At 37.4% G+C, this 23,045-nt stretch overlaps 2 protein-coding genes across 2 annotated transcripts; both read left to right on the forward strand.

Annotated features, from left to right (window-relative positions):
- Positions 1-436: 436 nt before the first annotated feature.
- On the forward strand, positions 437-2,032 carry LOC105938916 (ataxin-8). Its single transcript, XM_021307709.2, has 3 exons — positions 437-543; positions 1,370-1,477; positions 1,691-2,032. Exons 2-3 carry the CDS (start codon positions 1,371-1,373, stop codon positions 1,935-1,937), a joined length of 354 nt encoding a protein of 117 aa, XP_021163384.2. The 5' UTR covers positions 437-543; position 1,370; the 3' UTR covers positions 1,938-2,032.
- A 12,158-nt stretch (positions 2,033-14,190) lies between these two features.
- On the forward strand, positions 14,191-15,793 carry LOC105938915 (ataxin-8). Its single transcript, XM_012880857.3, has 3 exons — positions 14,191-14,397; positions 14,698-14,808; positions 15,344-15,793. Exons 2-3 carry the CDS (start codon positions 14,699-14,701, stop codon positions 15,654-15,656), a joined length of 423 nt encoding a protein of 140 aa, XP_012736311.2. The 5' UTR covers positions 14,191-14,397; position 14,698; the 3' UTR covers positions 15,657-15,793.
- The last annotated feature ends 7,252 nt before the right edge of the window (positions 15,794-23,045 follow it).

Genomic DNA, 23,045 nt, shown 5'->3' on the forward strand with positions numbered 1-23,045 from the left:
AACTGAAGGTATTAGGTGCATTTCCTTTGTCTTCGGAAAATGTATTTTAATGCTTGGGTTTTTCAGCCTCTCGAAAACAAAAACCAAGAAATCATGCCTTGAACAATTATTGACTAAGCCTGATGTTAATCAGGACCATATTCATAAAAGTTCTTTAAATTGGACATTTCTGGACAATCTGAAGCATGGCAAAAGAAAAATCCTTTGATTCATGAGATCAAAACGGTCTCACCTTAAACAATTAAAAAACGACTCCTTGCTCCTTGTGGTGTTTCAATTGAGCTACCTAAACTAAACGGAAGCACAAGAAAATAAATCTCTGATTGGACAAAGCTATTTGCATGGATGAAATAGAAAAAAAATCTGGTCGACATGTAAAACCTGATCTCTGGTCTTTTTGCAAGCTGTTACACAATATTAGAATCAAGTTACTTCTGCAAATATATAAAGAGCTACCGGAACACTTCTCGTCACCCATTTCTGTAACTTGTGGTGCTAGCTCTATTCTGATCAACGGCCATCGGTCCCAGAAGCAGTGGAAAGGTAAGAACCAAATATTTTAAAACACTTGTGTGCAAATGAAAGAAGGATAATCTGTATATCTCTGAAATGTAAGTTTACATCTTACATTAGGAGCATCAATATATAATGAGGATTTTGAATGCTAGGAAGTTTTGAGGCATGTATTGTAAATAGGCCAGAATTAGGCTGGAATTTCTTCTTTTACATGCCATCAAAAGTTTTCAGACCATTTAGCATAAGAAGTTTGATTCTTTTTTTTCTTTTTTTCTGAATAAGCTGCAAAAACTAACAAATGTACAGACCAGCAGTCAATCCTTATGGAAGTAGCTCGCATGACGTTAGCCATTACCGGAGAATCCTTAAAAACTACGATGCATCTTTTGAAATTTAAGCCTAAATGCACAAAATTGTGACAAGAAATGTGTGCAGATCAATAATTCTGCATCAGTTCTTTCCTGTAGTGTTTAACTGGAATAAGATCATGTAAATTAAACAAATGACAAACAAAGAATGAATGAAACGTTTGAAGATGACATTTTATTTGTGTCGCCTGTCACTAAAGACTTGTTTGGGAGGACTGATTGCTGCAGTGATTCAAAGCAAGTCAGTGATTTGATGTAACTGCCTTGGTGTTCAATGACAAAAAACCTTTTTACAAATTTAAATAATGTGTTAAATATGCTTTTCATTGTTTAATTAGAATGTATATGATTTATTTTTATTTATTTTTGCCTTAAGTGCTTTGAGACGTTCGCTGCTGATTGGCACTAAAAATAAAACTGAATTATAAGTGATCGTAACTTGTAGAGATCTGTGTACATTAAAAACAACAATTTGATTTCCACAGGATGAGGTGTGTTGGGATTTTTCTGGTGTGTTCAATGGTGATCATGATGGCTCAACCTGGAGAGGGCTTTATTCACCATATCGTGTCTGGCATTAAAGCAATTCACAGGTAAGGAGAAGAGCAACACTTGCAATTCTTGCACAATTTAGACTAATTAAATGCAATTGTTGCGCAATTCAAAAATGTTTATCCGTGATTTAGCGGCAAAACATTTAAATAAATTGTTGGATCACTTCAGCTCTTTCACAACCAGTGATGCAAATGTTCATTATTTGCAGAAAGTGTTCTCGGTTTGTGCTGAATAAGCTGCTTCTCTTCCAGCCTCTTCAGTGGAGACGGCAAACGTGCAAAGCTTCAAGCGTATGAGCGGCAACTGGATCAGCAAAAGGACCAAAGGGACCAGCAGGAAGACCAGCAGCAACTGGATGAAAAGGAAGACCAGCAGGACGACCAACAAGATGACCAGCAGGACGACCAACAAGATGACCAGCAGGAAGACCAACAAGATGACCAGCAGGAAGACCAACAACAACTGGACCAGCAGGAGAATGACCAGCTGCTAGAATAACGTCTTTACTTCGCAGTGTAAAAATGCTATGTTGAAACTCAACAGGATACTTCTTTTCTTAAATTTAAAGCATAAACATGACCAAATCTGCATGGAAAAATAATTAATTTTTATATATATATATATATATATATAGAGAGAGAGAGAGAGAGAGAGAGAGAGAGAGAGAGTGAGTTTTTGGTCATTAATTTTGGTAGAATAAAGATCAATAAAGGAGCTTCATAGCACACGACTGTCTGGATTAATTTATTCCTTGAATGAATTCAGAGTTTAGGAGAAAATATCCTTGTTTTGACATCAACAGAAGGATACTGATAATGTCAGTGTTAAAGATATGCATAGAGATCATTAATAACGTAATATCTCTGGTTATAATTCAGACTAATTAAATGTATACAATTTGAGCCATTGCGTCCAAATAGTCAAGAATTTACTTAGCTGATCAAATCTACGTCATGCAGTGACAGCAAAAAAAAAAAAGGCCAGCCTTTAACAGACTTTTTGGCATATATTTTCAATTTACTGGCCTGAAGAAAAAAAAAACCCTGAAAATCTGCAACTCCAATTAATGAATCTCAGAAATGAGCAAGTACCTGCTGCTCAAATGTCACTCGCTGGCATATTATTTTTCAAAAGGCAGTTATCTGGCTTGAAGTTGCGCACAAACAATTCATGCAAGGCCTTGAATATGAAAGCCATGTGTAGCTGGTTGGATCACTGAATGTATTGTAACCAGAAAAAAAGAAAAAACATCCTGTTGTCTCGTCTTGGTGAGTGGCAGAATTTGTCTGAAGAGCGTAAAGGGTTGTAACATATGCTTGAAAGCAGAGATCATGAGTTCTATCCCATCTATCCAGCCATCCATCTACATATCTATAGATACTTCATTGTGAAAAGAAACTATAGCCCTTTAGGCATTTTTGATGGTACAAATTATCTAACTCTCATTTGTAAAGCTTGCATACGCATAAAACGGGGCCTAAATCTCGCACATGTCACTTTCCACATCAAAACTTGGTGATACAGATGGTAAAGTGGTGAACTGCAGCCACACTGCATCACGATTCCTCTCAGATGTTAAATCAGACTAAATTGACTTTGTCACAAGCATTCAAAACTGCAGTGTTATTCATGCTAGGGCTGGTGAGCCATAACCATACATAAAGGACCTTTCCAACTGATAAAAAAAAAAAAAAAGCCCGTAAGTCAAGTTGAATCAAGTCCGCACGACATCTCATCTGAGTTTTCTACCATCAGATTCCTGTCCCTGATGATCGCTAGGGTGATGCCTGCCATAGATTAACACATACTTTGTGACAAGGCGTGAGGGAATCACACTGATTGCTGTAAACATTTAAATGCTATGGGGAGGCACATAGATGTGCGATGGATGCAATGCTGCTGGAAGACCTTGCAAATAGGGGTAATTAGGAGGGAACGTAGTTTCAGGGGGATCAAAGATTTCCTGGCCCATGATGATGACCGGCTAAAATGCCGATTTAGACACTCCAGAGCATTCTGCTATAACTTATAGGGCACAGTGACTACTCCCCATGTTCTGGGTTCTAACGTCTCTCCAAACACCAGAGTGCAGAGGAGGCGAGATTTAATGCTGTGGAGCGTGCCATCGGCTAGCTAAAATGCTGGTTGTGGTTGTGATCATCTAATTCGCTTATAATGACCTTGTATTTATGAAGGGAGATTGCTAGCTGGTGTGTGTGTGCATGGTTTTATAAATTAGGATTTTATTTTGCTGTATGCCATTTTATTAGCCATACATAAACTTTTAGTATAGATCTGGATACTGTTTTATGATTAAGAACCCAGGTATTTACCAGGATACAAATATATTAAATGTAACCTTTATTGTGCAAAGCAACCATACGTAGATTTCACTATCTTACTAGTATTTTTTTTTAAATAAACAAGCTGACAGAAGAAAAGGCTTGTATATAAACTTGCCTTTTGGTCATAAATCAAACCATAATTTTGATAAACTCGCAAAAATAACTGTGTGACCTTTTCACATTTACATGCTTACTCGCTGTTGTCCTACTGCAACAACTGACAGAAGGGCCTCAGAAACCATTAGAACCCATGCAAAAATACTAATATTTGTCCTTTGCGCTGCTCTTTTTTATTGATCTACTATCCATCTGGTAGCTTTTGGGTTCGTGTTAGGACTGTTAACAGATCTAATTAGCACGTATTTTGGGGAACTAATGAAACGGCAGATAAGCTGTTAACCTCAATGAGGCCTGTTTTTGCACTTCCATTACAGTCTATATCCAATAAGCAACATAAGGACCACAACCTATTGCACACAGTCCAACAAAACCAAAACGTACATGGAAACATGGATAAAATGTACATGCTCTCTAAAACCTTTGTTAAATGGTTGAGATAAAAAAATTATCTGATGATCTGTGAGATTTTATAGATGACCAGCTTTGCAAAATCTGCAAATGTTGTGCAAGCATGATTTTCATCTATGTTGGCCGACATATAAAGAGGTAAATGACCACTGAAACTCAGATCTCTTCATACCCCCTGATCCTATTTAACCTCTGTTAAATAACCATTATGTTTAGGTTCACCTGGTGCCTCACCTGGTGCCACCTCAGACACACAAAAGACTAAAAACCAAGGAGGACTGAGTTCTGGGAAAAGCCGGCCTCCACAGCTGTGTTTAGTTGATTCTGCAATGCAATTAAAACTTTCTAGTAAAAATGGGCTTTTTACTATTCTCATTGTGTGTTTTTTGTGTTATTTGATCTTCCTTTTGTTGGAACTTAATTTTAATAGTTTTAAAATTTTATTGTTTTTTCTATATAGTGTTGTGTGGTGGTTTTGTCTGTGAATGGCTCTTAATAAATAAACCTAATTTATTTACCATCCAGGAGCTAAGTGATGCCGTGGGGCAAACAAACTGAGGTGCTGTAATGACATTCTAGCAAATTTCTCTTGCCTGCTGCATCAGTTTTTCAATTTCATCTCCTCGATGACCACAGATTAAGCTCCCTGTGGGAGGGTTGAAAATCTTCCTGTTCATCAACTGATGCAGCATCCCCTCGTTCCTAACATATTTCACACTCCATATCAGTTTGGACAACCAGCATATTTTTTTTTCTAAATGAGAACTGATGTGTTTTAAAAGTGTTCTTTTAATTTTCTGAGCAGAATGTTTGAACCAATCAGAGGTGGAAATCTGGTTGTATGCATTGTTATTTGGAGAACACTGCAGTCAGTTTCAGATTTGGTTTTTATTTGAAAGTTCCCAGGTCAAGTTCTGAGACTATGGCCACTATCTAATGTGTCTGATAAAATATATAATCTCTAAGTCAAATGCCTCCCTCTCATCAGTATTTTACCAGAGGGTTCAAACATTGAACCTAAGGAAGCGGAGACACTATCTAACGTGTCTTTGGCTCCCCACAACCACCATTGACCATTTTTTTATGGATGAACCTTACAAATACAAGTGCAATCCAGGTGCTTACAGATTCACTTCTATACAGAAAAACCCTATCATTACCCATCACTTTATACATCTTGTATCAAACAATACTACATATTTTTTAGTGATGTTATCAAAGCATTGGTTATTTGTACCTGTAATACTTAATCGGTTAGTTTTGTTGTTCTTTTTATATATATCTCTGCAGACTCCGAGGATGTTACATTGTTCTCTCTTGTTCCTCTACTCTTTTTTTGTCACCTTTTTTGTTCCTTTCTTTCTCTTTTACCTTTGCGTTGTTGTGCCCATTGAATGGGAAATAGTCCCAAAATAATATCTCATAAAGCCTTTTGCATATATAAATCAAGCGGAGCACTATGACAAAAGCAGTAAGGCTCCACTTGTGAAAGTAAATTTGTTGGGTTCTCTTTGGCATTAAGACAGTAATTCTTAACGCTACGCTGTCAGAAAGGACACGGAAAAAAAAGATCACTCTAAAGTTAAAACTCTTTGGAATTAATTTTTAGGCTAAGATAGGAGCTCTCTCTGAGAATCTTTGTGAATGCGGGTTTGGATCTTTTACAGCCATTTGTGCCATCTCGATCTCTTACGTCAGCTGACTTTCTGCTCTCATCAGTACTGAGAACCAGGGGTAAGCTCAGAAGGAACCGGGCCTTCTCTGTTGCCAATCTTAAACCCCTTCCTTCATGATGCTTTTATTTTGTTAGAGGAAAGAAAACTACCCATCTAAGAGCTTTTGGGTGAGTCTTCGGACTAATAATAGATCTAATTAGCACATATTTTGGGGAACTAATAAAACAGCAATAAGCTGTTAACCTCAATGAGATATGCTTTTGCACTTCCATTACACACTTTATGTCCGATACACAAGATAAGGCATACAACCCTGTGCACACAGTCCAACATAAAGCCAAAAAAGTCATAGAAAAACAGTTAAATCTAGTTCTTTTTCAGTCCTGAAACTGTTTTGATTATCCTTCAATGAAAAGTTGTTGCACAACACAAAATCATTCTTACTGTTATAATTGCAGCATGCTACAAAACCTGTGGTTTTTACATAAATACAGGTGAAAATGTATCTTCTTAGGAATTTTAATGCATTTTAACAAATCTGCAACATCAAATACACAGGAAGTAAAACTAATTTTGGGGGAAAAAAATTGAAATGGTTGAGATGATACATTTATTGATGTGCCTGTAGGCTCTTATTGCCCAGGTTTGCAACATTGCCAAGTACTGCGCAATGACGATGTTCCTCTCTTTTGGCCAGTATATAAAGAAGTGAACACCCTCTGGTACTCAGATCTCTCCATACCCTCTGGTCATTTAACCGCTGGTATACAACCACCATTCTACTTTGATACACTTTAAAGGTAAGAACTAAATAGTTTAGTTACAATTTTATTCAAATATTAATTGTAAATACCAAATGGGATGGTGTGACTAGATCACAGTAAGCCAATGTGTTGTATTAAAAGGCACCAGGGCTCCATTTTGTTGGCTTTTTGGGATGTTTTATTTCTCATCTAAGCAAGAAAACTAGAGAAAGCTTTTTAGATGAGAGGTCTGCTGCTTTAATGATCAAACATCCATAATCTGTGAATGAGCAATTGAGTTTAATCAGACAACAAGTGGTAAAATGGATGAATAAGTTTATATTAGATTTAACCCTTATTAACAATATAACATGAGTAAAGTTTACACCATTTTATGGGCCTCGACCTGCAATCAGAACGTTGTCCATTGTTGTCTTTTCTCTCCTAGGATGAAGTGCACGGGGGTCTTTCTTGTGTTGTCCATGGTTGTCCTGATGGCTCAACCCGGAGAGGGAATTTTCGGATTACTTTTCCATGGAATTACTCAAGCAGTTCATGGTATAACCAAGTAAGTATTGACATTTCTACTCTTGGTGTAGTTAAGAACATCTTGAAAAACGGAAATGTTCTCAAACTTTTATCAGCTTTTATTAAATTGGGCCTCCATCCTTGTTTTTCAAATTCATATATTGATAGTAACACCCTAAACCTTCTTTGTCTTGGTTAGGCTCGTACGTGGAAAAGAGAACCTTGCAGAGGAGAAAGTGGACCAGCAGCAGCTTGACAAGCACTTGTTTCAACACAAATTTGCACGGCAACGTGTCGATTAGAGGCAAATCTGAGGATGCTTTGATTCTTGTTTTGAAGCATATAAAAACATTTGCTTGATCAACCACATCTTAAAAGATTTTACTTCAACCCTTTGGTGATCTAACAATTTGTATGTATTGTTTCAGGTCACATGAGAGTCACTCAATAAATTCTAAATTCAACCAAAGTGTTTATCTTTTTTAAAAATATAATTAATAACAAAGATATGGATATCAGATGTATATGGCTCAACACATCGAGTGATGGTCCCTGTTTTCTTTTTCTTTCTTTTGCTCCAGTGTTACCTTTTTTTAACTACAAAAAACCCTGACATTTTCACCATCTCTCACACACAGAAGGATGACTATCTGTTAAAACTACTATGAAGCCCCTCCAGAGCAGTGTTTGCTAAGTACAAAGTGTGTAAAGCACCATATAATTGTTCAGGTAGCATTATATCTAAGAGGCTAGATCGGCTCTCTTACTGAATTAAAAATGTAAATACTTTATGTGTCATGGTTATTTTTTCTTGCACATATTTTTTTAAATGCTGCAAAGCAATCAAAATATAGCATTCCTATTACGCTTCATGTTATTTTTTTGTTTCTTCCAAAGACTTTGTGCTAATTCGGGCATTGAATGCTTCACAACTTTCAGCTCATTCTGGAAATGCCAGAACTTTTTACTTTTTTCTGTCTTGCGATTTTTCTTTTTTACGTGAAATTTATCCAAGCTGTGTTTTTTTTTAAACCTGACATCATACTCGGGTTTTCAGCCAGAATCCAGTGTCAGAGAGGTTTGACCAGAGTCGTTAAGAGGGACCAACTCAACTCCACCCGCTGCCTGTCTGTAGATTTCAGAGTCCATTTTAAAATGCTCTTATTTGTTTTTAAAAGTTGACATCGTCTTGTCTCGTCTTGCCTCTCTGAGCTGTTCCATCATTTTCTCCTGCTTGATGCCTCAGGTCAGCTGATCAGCTGCTCCATGAGGTTTAAAAGGACGCTCAGAAGGGACATAGCTTTGCTGCTCCTATATAATGTAATGCTCTTCTTTTAGTTATAAGACATGCCCCTTTACTGCCTACCTTTAAAACAATTTTGTACTCTTTTTTTATTTATTTTTTTCATTATTCTTTGGTTGTTTTGAAGTGCTTTACAAATAAAGTAGGCAAGTATCTTTTTGTAATGTTGAAAAATTATACAAATTAACTTTCACGCTCTGCAGGTAAGAACACACAACCATTGCTTTGCCAATTCCACAGTTTGTACCCCCATTTCATATCTGTTTCCCAGACCTTTATTTGTCAGGGCAAACACTTAGTGTTTGTGGTGAAACAAAGTATTTTGGGCCACATTATCACAAACAGGCTTTGTGGTGATGATGATATCAATCGGCAGAGTCGCAGTCTGTATGCACATGGCAACACTGGCGAGGAAATTTCACAGTTGCACAGACAGAGTACAAATCAAACTGTTCCAGACATGATGTACATCGCTTGATACTATGTGAACTCATTCCCTGCGCTGATGCGAAGTTTGACACACAGGTTTGTGTGTCGTCTAACTGACGGTAAGAACACCCTAATCGAGTCTCTGTGAGCCCCTGTGTCAGTACTGTGTGTTACCTGTCAGCTCTATGGAAGCATTGATACAATTGTCTTTTATAGTTTTTATTATTGTTGTGTGTTGTGGAATGTTTTTTGTTTACTTTTCTTTTATGGAGTATGAGTCCGACAAATCAGTCGATACCTACACATTGCCTGTCATAGTTTGGGTTTTGTTTAGGTTTAGTTTTGGACTTTTCTTTATTTAGCCTGTCACTCCTCTGTCACCAGCCACTAACCAATCAGTTCAGTCCACTTCCAGCCACCACCCTCCTCTAGATCAGCTCCACATGTTGCAGTTAATTAGTTTTCATCTCCGGTCACCTGTTCATCCCCTTATTTATGTCCGTCTCAGCCTGCTCTTCCTTGCCAGATCATTACAAACCTCCGGTGAGTCTTATCTTGCGTTTTCTGTCTGCCTGCCTGCCCATGATCCGATCCGTTTCTGTCTCCTGATTTTCTGAGCTTGCTTTGTCCCTGTCGAATCCGATGGCCTGCCGGTTAAACGGACCTGTTTCTGCAACCTGACTCTGCTCCCGGATTCTGCTTGACTTTGGATTGTTTTTTGACTACAGACTCTGATTATTCCTTTTGCCATTCTACCTGTCATTCCGGTTCCCACCCATTGCATGTCTTGGTAATAAACTGCCTTTAAACGTCATATACTCGTCTGACAGAATTCTGTGTCCTCCATTTCTGCTTCATGACATTACCATCTCTTTTCTATTTACCTGTAAACAACCCATTTAGTACGTTAAGCATGATAGAAGTTCTCTTTATCGTAGTGCTATAATTTTTAGGAAATACTGAGACAAATGGTTATATAAATGCTTGTTTCCATATTTTTCACAAATGTTTGGCAGCACTGCTTTTTGAGTATATGACTTGGGTCAAACCTGGAAAACTTCTCACTGTATTGTGCTGTAGTATGGGCCTGTTCCTCTTGACTGCAGTGTTGGTTGGTAGTGCCCTGAGGGTCAGTGTTCTTTGGGAAGATCAGCTTGTGCCCAAGGCTTAACTTCCTAGCTGCTGTTTTGAGATGTTGCCTTAATATTATCCATAATGCGGAAAGACTAAAACCAATGATCTGTGAATATTTTACTGTGGTTGAATCCCAAAAATGAATTAAACATTTCTTATTCGGGAATAAACACTGAACTTTAAAATCAAAACCTGTAGGATGTGTTTTGGAGGCGCATTATTTCACATACAGTTGCATGTCTGTCTTCCAAACTCAAAAGTGGTTCTTGATGGTTATTGACAGACCTCCATGGGTATCTAGTTTTATATGAAAGTACACAGAACTAAATAAAATAAAAAAAATTAGCACATTTTAATTGGAGTATAATATCAAGTTAGATTAACTTCTGGAATATTGACCTAACAGTAGCAGAAGTGGTTGTAAAAATCAGTGTCGGCTGTTTTAGTGTCAATAAAATTAACAATAGGTGCAGAAAAAACAGAAATGGTTTTGCACGTAAAGACCACACACATTTTTCCCCCTCCTCATTTTCGTTTGACTGCTTTTAGTAGTTTTGCATTTGACTGGGGTCAGTGTCATTACTGATAGCATGATGTGATGCCTGGACACTATAGTGGCTGCACAGCCAGTCCAACTCCACCAGAATCAATACGTATCAAAAGTGCAATGGGTCAGGGGTAGGCATCTGGCTGTATTTGTTGTCTGGACTTGCATGTTAGTTGCATGTTAGAAAATGTGACAAATTCACATGTAATGCCATATAGTTAACCCTTTTAGCAATGTTTCACAATATTATCAGCTCTGTTAAAGACACGCACAACTTTATGGGTGCAAACTATTGCAAGCGGTTGTATTTTGGCCGATTTCTATGCAAACTGAAAATGTGATATCTGTCATATTTATTACACTGTACCTATTTAGACATTATTTTTCCTTTTTGTTTTCCTCCTTCTATTTTATTTAGCCATTCATTTACTTAGTGTTTTTTAAGTAACTTGCAGCAAAGCTACAACTTTTCTGAAGCAGAATCCCAAGATTTTAAGCTTTACACTTGTGTTTTTCCTTGCAATAAAATGTTTTAATATTTCTGACCAACATCAGTGGTCAAGAATCACTGACTTTTTGTAGCTTCATGAATGTCCCATAATTAAACTATGAATAAAATGATGAAGAACCATCCATCCATTTTCTTACTCACTTATCCCTCATGGGGTTACAAGGGGTGCTGGTGCTTATTTCCAGGAGTTCAATAGGCGAGAGGCGGGGTACACCCTGGACAGGTCGCCAGTCTGTCGCAGAGCAACACAAATCTTAGGCACCAAACTTCAAACATACTTTTTTTTCATGGGGAAACCAATAACTGCTATTTCCATGTGTTTCTGAAGTCCTCTGCAAGTACTCCTTGGTCCTATGGGCAATTTTTTTGAATCTTCATTTGACTCCTCTGTCTGAGGGGAGGGGGAGGGGGCAGATATATGGATTATGGTCAAATTTTCTACTACTTCTGGATTATGGGTCCAAAAGGCTCACTAAAACCTTCACAAGTTCAGAAACACAGCTGTACAAATCATTAATACCCTCTGCAAAACTTTGTTGATGAGAAAGAGGAAGAACTTAATTATCATTAATTGTCCACGAAATGTCCCTTTAAAACTACTTGATTTTGTTTGCCTATTCTAAAATAAAATTTCTGGAAAATGCAAGAATTATTACTAATGTTTTAGCAATTTTATCTGGCAGTCAAACCTTCATTTATTTTAATAAAATGTACCTAATGTAAATATCTATGTTTCACACAAGTATTCCTCTTTGAGCTATGCTAATGAATATTAATCTAGTGAAATCAAACACTCATCATGACAGTTAAAATTCTGATTAAGCATACACACTAGATGTGTGTCATTCACAGGGACCTTGAATTATTAACTGCAATATATCTGTGATGATACGCGGCAGAAAGAGCAAAGCTAAAAGGATAAAAAAACAATAAACAATCCTACTTAGAAGTAAAAAAAAAAATGCCAGATACAGTCAGTCAGATCAACCACTAAGTCCTATAAACTGGCTTTATTAAACATTAGATCTTTGTTAGGAAAATGAATCAAGGACTTCTTTACCGACCATAACCTTGATGTTATGTTTTTAACATAAACATGCTTACATGAATTTAATGAAGCGCATATTCTGATAGATTTGATGCCTCCTAACTACAATTGTCTTTGTGAGAGCAGACAGTAAAGGAAAGGTGGAGTGGCAACTTTGTTTAATTATTCACTAAAGTGGAAAAAGGTGTTTCTGAATGTTTACAGGCCTCCTAAGTCCAAATGAAACCTTATTAATGATCTTAATGACCTCCTATCTGTGATATGTGTTGATTATGACAACCTTGAAGGGGGATGTGCAAAAGAAACGTGACACTCTTTGGTTTAACTCAACATGTTAAACAGCCAACACACAAAAACAGTGACATATTTTAGACCTGATCATCACTCAAAGTCTATACATTTCCAAAGTCAATTTTTGTGTCAGTAGGTACCTTTACATCAGAGACGACAAAAATCAGATGTGGGGTTCCCCAAGGGTCCATCCTGGGTCCCCTCCTCTTCAATATCTACATGCACCCTCTAGCTCAAATCATGAAAAACATCAGCTACCATAACTATGCAGATGACAAACAGCTCTACATCACCATGTCACCAGCTGACTATGAACCCATCCAAGAGCTGAGTAAATGTTTAGAAGAAATCAGTGCATGGATGTGCCAAAATTATGTATAATTTAATAAAAATAAAACTGAAGTAATAATTGTTGGATAAATAGAGGAGTGATCACAAGTTAACTCACAGCTTCAGCTGCTTCAACTAGTAACCACCGATCTGAAATCTGGGTGTAGTGATGGACTCAGACCTGAACCTCCAAAAGCATCTAAAGACAATTACAAGGTCGGCTTTCTATCACCTGAAAAACATTTCCAGGATTAAAGGACTAATGTCTCAGCAGGATCTAGAAAAAGTAATACATGTATTTATCTTTTGTAGAATTGATTACTGCAGGGTTTTTTTTACAGGTCTGCCTAAAAAAGTGGATCAGACAGCTGCAGCTGATCCAGAACGCTGCTGCCCGCGTCCTCACTAAGACTAAGAAAGTAGAGCACATAACCCCAGTTCTAAAGTCCTTCCCCAGGCCCCCTGTATCTCAGAGAATAGACTTTAGAATACTATTTTTAGTCTATAAATCCCTGAATGGCTTAGCACCTAAATACACCACAGACTTGTTATCAGTGCATCAACCTGCCAGACCACTCAGGTCTTGTGGCTCAATTCTACTCTGTATATCGAGAAACAGAACCAACCACAGAGATGCAACATTTAGTTTTTATGCTCCACTAATAAGGAAACAAACTCCCAGAGGACTGTAAAAATGCTGAAGACCTGAGTTGCTTTAAATCAAGATCAAAACCCAGTTTGTTTAGAGTTGCCTTTATCTGTTAATGTTGAAGTTTGTCTTTCAACTTCTCTTTCACTTTATCAGACCTGCTGCTGTTTCAATGCAATGTGCTTGCCTCTGCAATGTTTTCCCGTCTCTGCACTGCTTCCTTTCCTCTGTTTGCTTTTTGTTTTGTTCATGTACAGCACTTCCAACTGTCTTATTACTGAAAAGTGCTTTATAAATAAACTTGGCTTGCCTTGCCTGTTATTATGAGAGTCAAGTTTTTTATGGTTTTGGCCCACCTTGATTGTCAGTGACAAACGATGTTTACTTCTTAGAGTGTCTTATGCATTGAAGCCAACAAAGATCACGTCATTCTTGTCCATGTTTAACAACAGGAACTTTTATGCAACTCAGGATTTAGATCCTGAATCCTGGTGATTTGGGACAATTAAAAGATGTAAAGATGGGTGGCATCTGCAAAATAATATAAAAAGCCATGCTGTGCCTGCAAATGACATGCAGAAGTAACATGTAAAAATATCAAGGGTCAAAGAACGGACCAACAGGTCATCGTAATTCAAGATTTCTGTGATTTATCAATGGCCACACTAAAATACCTACCCTGTTGGTAAAAGTGAAACTGAGATGAAATACTCCGTGGACCAGATGCCAGTCATCATGGTTACCCGTTTTTGCAAAATCACAATGTGTTTCTCAATATTATAATTATCTTAGTGATGCAGATATATACAGGTTGCTGCATTCTACCAGGATGCAGATAACTATCATTTGAGAGTCTTCCAGCACAGTAAACAGCATTTTGATCTCTCAGCGAAAAGGTAAGAACTAAATATTATTTTTTTAGCCACATTCACCTGTGAACCTCAAGGAAATGTACCATTTAGAAAAAATGTGATGAACAAAAATGTTTGTTATCCATTTAATTCAGATTTCTCAAAGCCATAAGTAACTTTTACAAAATATATTCTGTCAAACATACACACACAAGCCAGAAAAATTGTTCATGGTATACCAGGCAGAGAGTGTAAGCTTAAACCTTATGTACAGAACACCAAAAAGTATATTTCATAGCCATGTTGTATAAATGATTAATGTCTGTTTTGTGTCTTTTATCACAGAATGAAGTCCACTGCAGTTTTCCTTGTCTTGTCCATGGTTGTCCTGCTGGCTCAACCTGGAGAATGCTTTTTTGGACACATTATAAAATCAATTGGTGGTTTTTTTCACGGGTAAAAACTTAAACTGACCTTGTCTCAGTTATTTGCAAATTTGCTGGCATAATGAGTCAATGTGTGAAAACATTTCGTTAATCATGAAGTCACAGAGTCGTTAATCACAAATACATCACAGACTTGTTATCAGTGTATCAACCCTCCAGACCACTAAGGTCTTCTGGCTCCAGTCTGCTCTTCATACCTAGAACACGAACCAAACACGGAGAAGTAGCATTTAGTTCCTATGCTCCACTGATCTGAAACAAACTTCCAGAAAACTGTAAAAGTGCGGAAAGCCTGAGTTCTTGTAAATCAAGATTAAAAACACATTTGTTTAAAACTGCCTTTGAATGCTCTAGTTAAACTGTTTTACTGTTTTAATGTTCTTGTTTGTTTCTACATTCTATCCCTACTTGCTTTTATTCCTATATTTTAATCATGTAAAGCACTTTGCATTGTCTCTGTACTGAATTGTGCTATATAAATAAATTTGCCCTGCCTTGCCTTACCTTGTTACATTGTGCTGTAAAAATGTTTTTTCTCCTGCCAGCCTCATTCATGGAGGAAAGAAACGTGCAGAAGAACAAGCAGACCAACAGCAGCTGAATGAGCAGCAATTGGACCAAAAACAACTGGACCAGCAACAACTGGATGAGCAGCAACTGGACGAGCAGCAACTGGACGAGCAGCAACTGGACGAGCAGCAACAGGACGAGCAGCAACAGGACGAGCAGCAACTGGACGAGCAGCAACAGGACGAGCAGCAACTGGACGAGCAGCAACAGGACCAGGAACAGCAAGACAAGCAGCAGATTGATAAACGTTCATTCAAATACCAGTCTGCACATCGTCGTTTTGATTAGACTCAAGAAGCCATTCTGGAGAAGCTTTTAATTCCTGCTTCTAAACGTATTTCAAGCATCAATCTTCTTGCCTGTGTTATTCTGTCAGTTCTGTATACATTGCCTGCTTCACAATAAAGCACACATCTTCAAAGCTGTGGGCATGTTCCATAAATGAAAATGCATTGTTGGAAAGGTTGCAGCATTTAATTTAAAATAGTGAGGCAACAACACAGGCTCATCCTGAAGCTCATAATTTGTAGAGGTCGCCAACTTTCTGCAGAGTGAATTGCTGCAGACCTTCAAATTTCATGGGACCTTCTGATTAGCTCAAGAGCGGAGCATAGAGGCCCTTGTGGGTTGGGTTTCCATTGCTGAGCAGATGTTTCTGGAAGAATGGTAAAAAAGTTACACATTTTAACCACACAGTGACAAAATTAAACCTGATAGTAGATTAATTCACCAAATATATGAATATATATGGTGAAGCGTACTTTACAATTCTCTGTGTTTCCCATGGTTGTCCTCTTTCAGAAAGTATTTGAGGATGTCACAGATGTAGACTTTGTTTTTTTTTCTCAGCTGTATTCTTCTAAAAGAAATGTACCATTGCAGACGTAATTTTTTGCTGAAGAAGCGCAGTGATGCTACCATCAATCAAAGATTAGGTTTCATTTGTTAAAGGGGCAAGTTTGTAAAATCTTATAATGTAGGATTTCAATTTCCAAGATGCAAAAAAAAAAAAAAGATTGAGTACTCTATTCTTTGTCAATTATTCTAAAGTTTATGTATATTTTGAATAAAGGATGAGCAAATGCAATTAAATGCTCTAGTCCACATGTGTCAAACTCAAGGCCCGCGGGCCAAATCCGGCCCGTTAAGGTAAATTATCTGGCCCTCGAGAGCCAGAAAAAAAGGCATATATATATTTTTAAAGTGTATAAAGTGGCTAAAACTGTGCCTCCTGTAAGTGTAACTCACCCCAATACCAACTTTAATTTGGATAGATAAACTGTATAAACTGGGCCTAAGGGTGCTACTTTTATGTTACTGTGCATTTTGTATACTACTATGTGAACTGGAATGAAATTATGAAATGAAAAGTATCGTCTATACACGTGCAACCGGCCCTTTTAATGACTTCATGATGCCAAAGTGGCCCCATATAGAAATTACCCCCGTATGTTCCTAGCAGAGCACTTCGCTCTCAGACTGCAGGTCTGCTGGTGGTTCCTAGAGTCTCTAAAAGTAGAATGGGAGGCAGATCCTTTAGCTATCAGGTTCCTCTCCTGTGGAACCAACTCCCAGTTTTGGTCCGTGAGGCAGACACCCTGTCTACTTTTAAGACTAATCTTAAAACTTTCCTTTTTGACAAAGCTTATAGTTAGAGTGGCTCATGTTACCCTGAGCTATCTCTATAGTTTTGCTGCTATAGGCTTAGGCTGCTGGAGGACATCAGGGCCTATTTCTCTCACTCTGCTCCGTTCTACTGTTGTCCAATTTGCATTGCTTGTCGTCATTTCATCGTTTAACTTTTTGTCCTCTCTCTTTTTTTCTTCATAGAAGGTACACCTGGTCTGGCGTTCTGTTAGCTGTGACATCATCCAGGGAAGACAGATCAATCCGCTATTACCATAAAACATAGAAAGTACTCCTTGATCAATGTGTGTATCTGTGTCTCTGCTCTGTCTTCTCTAACCCCCAGTGGGTCGAGGCAGATGAGCGTTCACACTGAGCCTGGTTCTGGTTCTGCTGGAGGTTATCCTCCCTGTTAAAGGGGAGTTTTCCTCTCCACTGTCACTTCATGCATGCTCAGTGTGAGGGATTGCTGCAAAGCCATCAACAATGCAGACCACTGTCCACTGTGGCTCTACACTTCTCCAGGAGTGAATGCTGCTTGTCAGGACTTTGATGCAATCAACTGGTTCCCTTATATAGGAAATTTTTGACAAATCTGTATAATCTGACCGAATCTGTATAATATGATTGAATTTGACTTTGTAAAGTGCCTTGAGATTACATGTTTCATGAATTGGTGCTATATAAATAAAATTTAATTGAATTGAACTTTTTTGATTACACCCCCAAAAAATTACTTTCATAGACTTTAAAAAAGCAGCTTTTGCTTAGAACTGAACATGTTGGTTATACATATATACACAGTACATAGTTTGAGGAATAAATGAAGGTCACAAGATCTTTGTTTCAACTTTGGAAAGGGAGACATACCAGAATTGCACCTACCTGTGATTAAAGTTAAGAGTCAATTCTCTAAATGGTCTAAAATCCAAAATAGAATATTCAATTATTCAGCTTTATTATGTGATAACACATAATAAATCTACAGCACATAACGACAGAATATTAAACATTCTTTAGTTTATGATTCACATATTAAACAATTAATTTGTTTTGCTTTTCAAACTGATATTTGTATTTTACCAATTTATCGTACAAGCAGTTAATGTTGATCCACCACTACACTTTCTTTGTGTAAATTTAACACTCTGAGGTTATTTTTTAAACATATTTAAGAAAACTAAGCTAAAACGTAAAATAGATTTTTTTAAAACTGCTATTATCTCAAAAAAGGGAAGAGTTTTTAGAACATCGCTTTCAAAATCTTGTAGTTTCATGTTCGCCTGCTGTGTGATCTGATTAAGACAACATTTGTGTAACTTTGAAATGAGAATGATTTTTTTTTTCCTCCCTCAATGTCAGGCTGATAAAATCGTATTGCCACACGTCAAGAACAAATGTTGACCAATATGTATACGTGTTATAAGGACATAAAGTTATTAAAAGTACATTTTCAGCAGAAAAAAGTGTTTTAATTTCTTTTGTTTTTTATGTTATTTTTTTAATTTTTATCTTGATTACACACTGCAGAAATAATTGCTTGAGGGACACTTTAAGGCAGGACAGTAACCAGATAAACATGTATGTCAAGCAATGTTTTACCAGATTTTATGATTTCTTTCTTGTGTAAAATATATGGAGTTCAGTCCATCCTTCCATCCATCCTACCCTTGCAGAGTCACAGGGAGACCAGTTTTAAAATTGATAAGAAAATTGTCTGGACGTATGTGTAGAAGTGACAATGTTATTGTCATGATTTAGGTTTTTGTTGATCTTATGGACTGTTTGGCTGATCTTTCTCCAATCCACACGCTACACTTTCCAGTCACCAGTCAGCTCACATTTATCAGTTTCACCTGCTGCTGCTAATTAAGCCAATTCAGTCCACCTGGTTCTCCACCTATTTATCCCTGCCTCATCCCTGCCAGAAGGTCTCTTCTCGTCTCACTGCTGCTGTGTGTTTTCCCCCGGTGTTTGTGTCTCTCAGACTGCTGATCCTGTGGACATGTTCTTGTCCTGCCCGCACTAGTTGGCTTCCCTGGTGCTTGTCTGTGCCGCCTGGTTCGGGTTGCTCCTGGGGATTCTGTGTCTCACTTTTCCCTCACTGGGGACTCTTTGGCTGCATCTGGTCAAGTCTACCTCTGCCTGCGTCGTCTGGTAAAATCTGCAAATTTCTGCCACAATCATGCCTGACTCTGCGGTCTCCAGCCATTCCTGCCTGTCTCTTCTGCCGCCATCCACATCTTTTACAATAAACTTTTTAAAAGCCAAACACTGTGTCCGGCTCAAATATCGGGTTCCCAGAGAACCAAGCATTAGAGTTGTTACTAAGCCGACAATGATGCAAGCGTGCATTTTAAAGGAAAAATCTTCGCTCTGCTTGAAGACACCTCAAAACACAAAAAAAACATCAAAAGACATCTTAATTAATAATTAACACAACCTTTGAGACCAAAATTTTGTCATCTGACTTGGTTTTGCAAATTGCAAAAACAAAATATTACAAAGTCTACAGTTTGCAGCATTTGAAATTATTAGCAGTAATTAACAAGGGATGCAATCACATCAAGATTTCACCATGTTAAACCACAACAATATGTAATGCCAAAGTGAAGACTTGCAAAGCACTAATTAGTAAGCAAGGGCATGTGACTGAGTGGTGAAAGAAGTCACCCTGTTATTTTGAGGCTTGAAAATAACAGGTTATATCTATCTATCTATCTATCTATCTATCTATCTATATTATAAATGGCTGTCTACCTGTGTATATATTGTGTGCAGCCGGTGTCTGTCTGAGCGGTCACAACAAAAATTTTGTGATTCTGATTCTTGATTCTTGACAGAAATGTCTTTGAGACTCGTAATTTGACGCAAGGAAATTGTTACTGAGATACGTTGTTTTTGTTGATGGAGTTGGCGAATGAAAATTGCCCCCCCCCCTGATGGACAACAGCACACCATTACAAACCATATAAAATACTTAGGAATAAAATGAAGCATTTTGGGTACTTAGTAGAAAACTAGAGCTGCGACAAATGAACAAAGATGACAAAATGTTATCCCGTTAGTTTACTAACAATGCTTAAGTTACCATCTGTTTTGGAGTTTGTGCCAAACTTTTTGGCAATAAGATCTACTTAGAGTTTTAAAAACGCCAGAAAACTGCAGTATATGAATAAGTTAAACATTAACTTCATTTCCTACACCAACTAATGATTCATTGAAACAATTTGTGTTTCAACAATTTGAGGATTAGAGCAGCAGGAAAACTGCTAAAAAGATTGCCAAAATCCATTTGTGTCTAATTCTGGACCATATCGATTTATCTTCAGTTCATATTCATTAAATGTAAATAATGTAAATATATTTAGTTTACAGGACTTGCATGAGGGACCCGCACATTCCGACGACGACTTTGATTTTAAACTTGGGAATTAATATTTTGATGTTCTCAAAAGCCCATTAATTGTACTGATACTGAGTTTACTTAATTGTGTGAGAGGTGCAATTCAAACAACTGAAAAACTAAAATGCTGCAAGTAAAGAGTTACACAAGTGGAACAACAGATATTGCAATAATGACTGGGCATGACCGGACATGAAAGTCTGTTGCAAGCAGTAATCTCTCAGAGCGCGATAACCAGGAAACCAGCATGAGTCCAGAAAACTGGGTACCAGAATCACATTTAGCCATCTCAAATTGTGTTCAAGCTGGTCTTATACTTTTTTTGTCCTGACATTTAATACATGCAGCTGTTGTAAAAAGGCAACTTTAAAAAAAATTACATATTATCCTGCCTTTTCATATCAAGACATTTGATAAGTCTTGTCAGAAAGTCTATAAGGTCTAGAAATTTACGTACATCAATGCTGAAATGTCAGACGTTTTTAGTCACAAAATCATGTATGTTGCAAACTTCCGGGCTTCTCACTTGTGATAACTAAATGTTTTCTTATTGATTGGAATCCACATGTATTCACTGGACAAAGATTTATTAGCTTTAATGTTTTACTTAACCATCGAAAGGTTCACTGTATTTTTTGGCCTAAAGACTGATTGCTCTAAAAGAGGAGAGGATCAGTGTGTTCTTGTGTTAGTAATAGCTCGACAGAAAAGTGTGCAGGCGTCATTGCTCTATATTTAATAAGTTCACCTGCATAAAAAGTGTTGTTGAGATTAATTCACCTGCAATGGTCATTTACAAGATCATCAAAGGCTTCATGCGCTTTCTCGGTAAACGTAAACATGCCTTCACCTCTTTAGTGGTAAACTGTGTGACTTTTTCTTCCACTTGCTTCTCAGCATGGTTTTCTAGAGTTATGGCTCATTTCCCCTGATAGACTGGGGAAGGTTTGTAGGCTGCCTTGCTCACCTTTTGGGAGGCCACTCCACTTTGGGACTATCATGAACTCAGCTTTCCTTGTGTAATTTAAAAGATAAAACCAGCACAGTTAAGAATATCAGCTGTTGAGATTGAGGCTTTGTGATGCCTATTCCAGAACATTGACTTTTCTTGTCCTTAAGCCACTTTGTAACTAATGTGGCTGTGTGTTTTGGGTCATTGTCCTTTTTGGAAGACCTACCGGTGTCTAAACTTTAAATTTCTGGCCAATGTCTTCAGATGATGTCTCAGTATCTACTCTCCTCATCCTCCAAATGTGCTGTTCATTAGGACCAAACACTTTGATATAAGATGTATTAAACCACATCACATATCACCAAATAAATATCTTAGTTCTCTGCCACAATTGTAAACCGTAATGTGCTGTTTTATGTTGCTTTTCAAACTACAGCTTCTTCCTCGTTTACTGGTCTTTCAGCCCATGATGGACAGAACTGATTTTACTGCAGATAACGACTCTCATTGCTTCTCTCTTTTGATTTGATGTATGTAGATGAAGAGAATTTGCACAGAAATCTGTTAAATGCCGGGACATGGAACCAGTCTCCTTCCTGAACACTGATGCTAAGTGTATTAGACATCCAATTGGTTTACAAATGAACACAGAGCCTTCAAGCATCAGCAAATCACAGACAGGGGGATTTCTTTTGACTTTCCCATGATTTCTGAAGTGCTGACTTCTAATAAATCCAGGTCATGTCTCTAATTACCTTGGATGTAATGAATTAACCTATAAGAAGCCACAAAACAATGACACCACCTGAACCTTCCAAAACTGTTTCAGCGTAGAGCAATATTGATATATGTAAACTTTGAGAAAAGTAAAAGAAAAAAATCATCTGTGTTTTTACAAATATCAATACTTTTGGTAATTGTAACTGATCAAAAACAGGAAACTTTTTGTCTAATTTTAATGAGATAAAAAGTTATACTGTATGTGTTTTTAAACATGTTATTATCTAGTTTATGTTGTTCTGCTACACTGATAACTGTGCTTATTAAACTATACGTCAAGGGTCACCAACATGGTGCCTGCGGGCACCAAGTAGCCCCCAGGACCACATGTGGTGCCCAAAAGCCTGTTTAAAAATAGCACAACCCTCCAGGGAGCTGCATTTAAAATGCTATTTTATTCAGTTTCTCCTCCCTTTTAATCATGCTTGTATTTACATAGATTTAAAGATGTCAAAAACATGTAAAACCTATTTATATTGCGTAAAGATAAGGTGAGCTTGAACTCTTGTAGTTCAAAGGTGAGTAGCCCTTCATGTGACGCGGTACCGATGAAGTAGCTCTCAGTTTCAAAAAGGTTGGTGACCCCTGCTGTACGTGTTCAAAGAACAGCAATAAAGTGTGTTTATAATGAAGTGTGTTTATGTACATTCATTTCTAATAATTAACCCTCCAAAAACTTCAAGCTGACGCACATCTCATCAGACATCCATATTCACTGCTTTCCAAAACAATGAATATTGTTTAAATCATTCCAAAAAAGTAAAAAAACAAAACAACTGGACTTTTTTTTCAAAGTTTGAAGACGTTTCGATTCCTATCCAGAAAGCTTTCTCAATTCAAATGTCTTGAGTGGTGTGGAGTTCCAAATTTTATATTTTTTCCCAACAAAGGCCTTGTTATGATTTAGATAACA

Source organism: Fundulus heteroclitus, chromosome 15 (assembly GCF_011125445.2).
Source record: "Fundulus heteroclitus isolate FHET01 chromosome 15, MU-UCD_Fhet_4.1, whole genome shotgun sequence".
In the NCBI taxonomy this organism is placed as follows: Eukaryota; Metazoa; Chordata; class Actinopteri; order Cyprinodontiformes; family Fundulidae; genus Fundulus; species Fundulus heteroclitus.